Source organism: Acomys russatus, chromosome 15 (genome assembly GCF_903995435.1).
Source record: "Acomys russatus chromosome 15, mAcoRus1.1, whole genome shotgun sequence".
Taxonomy (NCBI): Eukaryota; Metazoa; Chordata; class Mammalia; order Rodentia; family Muridae; genus Acomys; species Acomys russatus.
The window spans coordinates 65,046,338-65,052,428 of NC_067151.1; the positions used below are offsets into that span (position 1 = coordinate 65,046,338).

The 6,091-nt window shown below is 47.1% G+C and overlaps 1 protein-coding gene across 1 annotated transcript; it reads left to right on the forward strand.

The window, feature by feature from the left end:
• Positions 1-1,452: 1,452 nt before the first annotated feature.
• On the forward strand, positions 1,453-2,538 carry LOC127199087 (speckle-type POZ protein-like). The gene is given in 3 exon segments (XM_051156941.1): positions 1,453-1,754; positions 1,756-2,039; positions 2,042-2,538. Coding segments are annotated over 3 exon segments (1,083 nt in total).
• Positions 2,539-6,091: the final 3,553 nt, after the last annotated feature.

Genomic DNA, 6,091 nt, shown 5'->3' on the forward strand with positions numbered 1-6,091 from the left:
TTTGCATTTTGTGACATGTAGACATGCACTACACCAGCACCATACATTGAAGGTGCTTTCTTTTTTCTATTGTAGGGTTTGCCTTCTTCCTCAAAAAATTACATGTGTGAGTGTATTTCTGGATCTTTGATTGGATTCCATTGATCCGCCTGTCTGTGTTTATGCCAGTACCATGCACTTTTTATCACTGTGGCTCTATAGTACATCTTGAGATCAGGGACAGCCATCCCTCCAGAAGACGATTTCATGGTCAGGATTGTCTTAGCTATTCTGGGTTTTTGTTTTCCAAAATGAAGTTGAGAGCTGATTTTTCAAGGTCTGTAAAGAATTGTGTTGGCATTTAATGGGAACGGCATTAAATCTGTGGGTTGCTGTGGTGAGATGGCCATTCTTTCTTTGTTAATCCTACCTATCCTCAAGCATGGGAGATCTTTCCATCTTTTCATATCTTCTTCAATCTCTTTCTTCACCGATTTGATTTTTTTTTTTATCTCAGACAAGACATTTATTTCCTTTGTTACAGTTACATCGAGATTCTTTATGGTTTTTGTAGCTATTGTGCAGAGCGTTGATTCCCTGGCTCTACCCATCAGGAGATCAAAGCAGAAGCTCTCAGCCCAACTTAGGACAGAGTGCAGGGAGTATGTGGAGGAGTTGGGCATAGAAAGACCCAGATGAGAGAGGATCTCTATAAAAGACTAACAGAGCCTAGAAATCTGGGCCCATAGTCCCTGCAAATTTCTGTGCACCAAAGAAGGACCATTCCTGGAGAAAGCCTAGGCACCCCACTCAGAGGTGTAGCCTATTGGCATCTGTCTCCATATGGGCCCCATAATAAGTAGAGCTGGGGTTGTTCCTGCCATGGACTCTGTTGGTGCACTTAGATGACTTTACCGTGGCAGCGTGCTTTACCATGCCGTGGAGGAAGAGGATGTAGGTAGACCTGAGGAGACCTGATAGGCTAGGGTCAGTTGGTAGGGGAGAAGGGCTTCCCCTCACTGAGGACTTGGGTAGGGAAATCGAAGGGCAAGGGTGTTAGGGTGGGGCCTGAGGGAATGAGGGAGGGTGCTACAATTGGGTTACCAAGTGAAAAAATTTTAAATATACATAAATTTCTTAAAGGAATGTATAAATATTTCCCAAACACTTATAAAAACTTGTGAATTATAGGCAAAATTGGTTACCACCTGTCTAATTCAATACAGAGAAAGAAATGGAGTGATGTAAGAGTCTATAGGGGCCTGGACTATCTTCTCTGAAATTAATATTGAAATCTGGGCAGAAAATTATAGAGAAACCCAACTTACCAGTCTCAGCAAGTGGGGAACAGAGTGGAGGTGAGACACTAAAATTCTGAAAAGTATTTGTTCTTATGTCCAACAGGAAGAAGAGAAACCATATCTGATTCTTCGTTTTGGATAGAAATTGAGCCTGAAACTGCCTCCAGCAGAAATGTCGGGGGACCAGGCAGTCACGACCCGGGGCTCCACACATATTGCTGTGCAGAAGATTTCCTACAGGTGGACCATCAGCAACTTCTCCTTTTGCCTGGAGGGAATGCAGGATGCCATTCTCAGTGGGACTTTCTCATCAGGAGCCAATGACAACCTGAAATGGTGTTTGAGAGTTCACCCCAAAGGCATTGACAAAGAAAGCAAAGATTACGTGTCAGTTTACCTGGTGTTGCTCAGGAGTCCAAAGACCCCAGTTTGGGCAAAGTTCCAGTTTTGGGTTATAAATGTGGAGGACACAAAACTCTGGGACTGAGGAGCCACGAGTCTTTAAGTTTCTTCCTGGTAAGGACTGGGGATTCAAAATGTTCATCCTTCAAGATTTCCTCTTGTCCCAGGCAGAAGACCTTCTCCCTGAGAACGACCTCACTCTGCTCTGCAAGGTGACCATGGTCCAAGACACCTATAACATTTCTGAAGAGAATTTGACACCTGCGATAAAGGTTCCAAGGTGCACGTTTGCAGATGACCTAGGGGAGCTGTGGGAGACTTCCCGCTTCACAGACTGCAGCCTGTTGGTAGGTGGTCACAATTCCGAGCTCACAAGGCCATCTTAGCGACTCGCTCTCCGGTTTTCAGAGCCATGTTTGAACACGACATGAAGGAGAAACAAAAAGACCGAATTGAGATCCAGGACATGGAGCCTCAAGTCTTCAAGGAGATGATGGGATTCATTTACACGGGGAAGGCGCCAAACCTCCACAGCTTGGCCCCTGGTGTGCTGGCAGCTGCTGACAGGTATGGCCTGGAGCAGTTGAAGGTCATGTGTGAGGACGCCCTCTGCAGACACCTCTCAGTGGAGAATGCTGCTCACACTCTCTTCCTGGCTGACCTCCACAGTGCACAGCAGCTGAAAATGGAGGCCCTGGGTTTCATTACAGTTCATGCTTCTGAGGTCTCTGAGACCTCAGGGTGGAAGGAAATGGGGGAAGCCCATCCCCACTTGCTGGCTGAAGCATTCCAGTCTCTGGCCTCTGCACAGGGTCCTTGGCTGGAGCCCCCTCTCAAACGCCTGAAGAGATTCTAGCACCTGGTTAGTTGTGACTAATCCTGTCTTCCACAAGGACAGATCATGCTGTTACCAGTGACCTCCAGGCACACCAAGGCATTGCTGCTGCATTTACAGTGGATCTGGGCAAAGACAGCCTGGTGGCTCAGGATTTCAAACATCTGGAATAAGTTGAAATGGTTACCATGTGGGAAGCCCTGGGTTCTGGTGTGCTCTACCTAACATCTGCCTTCTTGCTGGAATTGTTTCATTTTGTCCCCTGACTTGAAGACTGAGTCAACTTACGTGCTTGCAGGAAACATAGCACTGAAACATGGTTTTTAGGAGGTGTTGTGGAACCTGTTTTGATTAGACTGAGCAGAACACATGACCAAGGGGTCAGGACCAAGGAGAAAACAAACATTAACATTTACTCTTAAAGGTAGAAAAAGACAAAGACTTGTTTTCCCCCATAACTCCGTTTCTGGGAACTGGAGAGATAACTCAGTTGGCAAAAGCAATGGTGTTCTTGCAGAGGACACCTGGACTGATCCCAGCCCACACAGGAGGTTTCATCCATCTGTGACTGACATCCAGGGGATCTGAGACACTTCCTGGAGTGCATGGGCACATACATCTCTGTAGACAGAGCCTTGCAAATGAAATATGAACTGAATAAAAATGATGAAATCTCTTGTGGTTTCCTGATGTGTTTATGTTCAAAGAAGTCAAGTTTAATCCATCCAGCTCTGCTCTGTTGTGAATGATTGTAGAGTCCTATCTGCCCTAAGTATTAGAAATACTTTGTCCTGGGACATGCCCCTTGGGCTAGTATGCAGATATAAATGAGTATATACCATTTGATTCTTTCTGTTTCTGGGTTAACTCACTCATTATGATCATTTCTAATTCAATCCATTTGTCCACAAATTTCTGGAAATCCTTGTTTTTAATAGCTGAGTAGTATTCCATAGTGTAAATGTACCACAGTTTTTTTTATCCATTCTTCTACTGAGGGACACTTGTATGTTTCCATGATCTGGCTATTATGAATAAGGCTGCTATGAACGTGGTTGAACAAATTTTTTTGTTGTGTGCTGGAGCATCTTCTGGGTATATTCCAAGGAGTAGAATGGCTGGGTCTTGAAAGTCTTCACTTACCAGGAAACTGGGACACAGGGGAGGACATCCTATTGGGACTCTAGATGAGAGAAGCATGGGAGAATGGCAAAGTAGAAGGATCCAGAGGGTCCTAGAAACCTCCAAGAAAAACATTACGATAGGCAGATTTGGGCCCAGGGATCCCGCACAAACTATGGCACCAGCCAAGGACAATACAGGCCATAAACTTCAAACCCATACCCAGATTTACCGAATGGACAGGACATTCTCCACAGTTGAGTGGAGAATGGGGTCTGTCTTTCACACATACTCTGGTGCCTCATATTTGACCATGTCCCCTGGATGGGGAGACCTGGTGGCACTCAGAGGAAGGATAGCAAATTACCAAGAAGAGACTTGATACCCTGTGAGCATATATAGGAGGAGGAAGTCCCCCTCAGTCACAGTCAAAGGGGAGGGGAAAACGGGAGGGCCGGAGGAATAGGAAGATGCAAGGGATGGGATAACCCCTGAGATGTAATATGAATAAATTAATAAAGTAAATTGTTTTTAAAAAGAGAAATACTTTTTCCTTCTTATCACTTGGTGGTGGCAAAGTAAAATGAGTCCCATCCACTTCTTGTGATGATGACAAGAGTAGGCAAAGTGGAGTGAAACTACTGTGTGTCTTTTTTGCATTCATTAATTTATTTACTGTATGCCTGCATCAGAACTTCCTTCCCCCCTGCTCCCACTCCTTTCCCTCTCCTCTCCTCCCCTCCTCTGCTCCCCTTCTTCCCCTCCTCTGCTCCCACTCCTCCCTCTCCTCCCCTCCTCTGCTCCCACTCCTCCCTCTCCTCTCCTTCCCTCCTCTGCTCCCACTCCTCCCTCTCCTCTCCTCCCCTCCTCTGCTCCCACTCCTCCCCTCCTCTGCTCTCCTCCCCTCTTCTGCTCCCACTCCTCCCTCTCCTCTCCTCCCCTCCTCTGCTCCCACTCCTCCCTCTCCTCTCTTTCCCTTCTCCGCTCCCACTCCTCCCTCTCTTCTCCTCCCCTCCTCCGCTCCCATTCCTCCCTCTGCTCTCCTCCCCCTTCTTAATCCTCACTCTCTTTCTTTTTTCTCTGAGGCTGACCAGGCAGTGCAGTGGGGGAAGGGAATACCTTTACTCCAATGTTCAGGAATCCCCTGGGTGACCAGTGGTCACATGGGCTGCATATGTGCAGTCGGTCTAGGTCAAGCCCTGGCATGGTTTTTGGTTGCTGGTTTAGTTACGTGAGCCCCCTTTAGCCAAGGTTAGTTTATTCTGTGGGACTTCTTGTGGTGCCTGAACATCCTGTTTCCCTGAGTCCTTCTTCCCACTCCTCCAGAAAACTCTATGGTCTCTGTCTGTTGATTGGACATGAGTCTCGGCTTCTGTGTGCCACAGCTTCTGGACGAATCTTGTCAGAATATAGTTATGCGAAGCTCCAGTCTGCAAGCCTGTCAGAATTTTATCAATGGTGCCTGGCCTTGGCTCTCTCTCATGGGATGGGTCTCAAGACCAGCCAGTCACTGGTTTGCCACTCCCCCAGTCGCTGCTCTATCTTCATGCCTACACGTTTTGTAGGTGAGACCAATTTTGGGTCAAAAGTTTTATGAGTGTTTTGGAGTCTCCCTCTCTTCACTCAAAGTCCCACCTTGCTACAGGAAGTGGTGCCTTCAGACTCCATATTGTCTGCTTGCAGGAGTCTCAGCTAGGGTCACCTTCATAGAGTCCTGGTAGCCTCCCCTGTCTCAGAGATGGTGCCCCTCAGCCCAAATGAAATCCAGGGACTGCATTCTCAGCTGTTCAGCTCTGTTGAGGTCAGCCAGGAAGAGAGTGTGAGCAGCATTCTCTACTGAGAGGTCGCTGCGGAGGGCGTCCTCTCACATGACCTTCAAGGGCTCCAAGCCATACTTGTCAGCAGTCGCCAGCACACTAAGGCCGCTAAGGTGGCCTTATGAGCGCGTAATTCATGACCAACTACCAACAGGCTGCAGTCTGTGAAGTGGGAACTCTCACACAGCTCCCCTAGGTCATCTGTAAATGTGCACCCTGGAACCTTTATCGCAGGTGTCAAGTTCTCTTCAGAAATGTTATAGGTGTTTTGGACCATGGTCACATTGCAGAGCAGAGTGAGGTCGTTCTCAGGGAGAAGGTCTTCTGCCTGAGACACGAGGAAATCTCTTTGGATGACCATTTTGCATCCCCAGTCAGTGCCAGGAAGGAACTTAAAGACTCGGGGGCTCCTCAGTTCTAGAGTTTTGTGTCCTTCCACATTTATAATCCAAAACTGGAACTTTGCCCAAACTGGGGTCTTTAGACTTCTGAACAACACCAGGTAAACGGACATATAATCTTTGTTTTCTTTATCAATTCCTTTGGGGTGAACTTTCAAACACCATTTCAGGTTGTCATTGGCTCCTGATGAGAAAGTCCCACTGAGAATGGCATCCTGCATTCCCTCCAAGCAA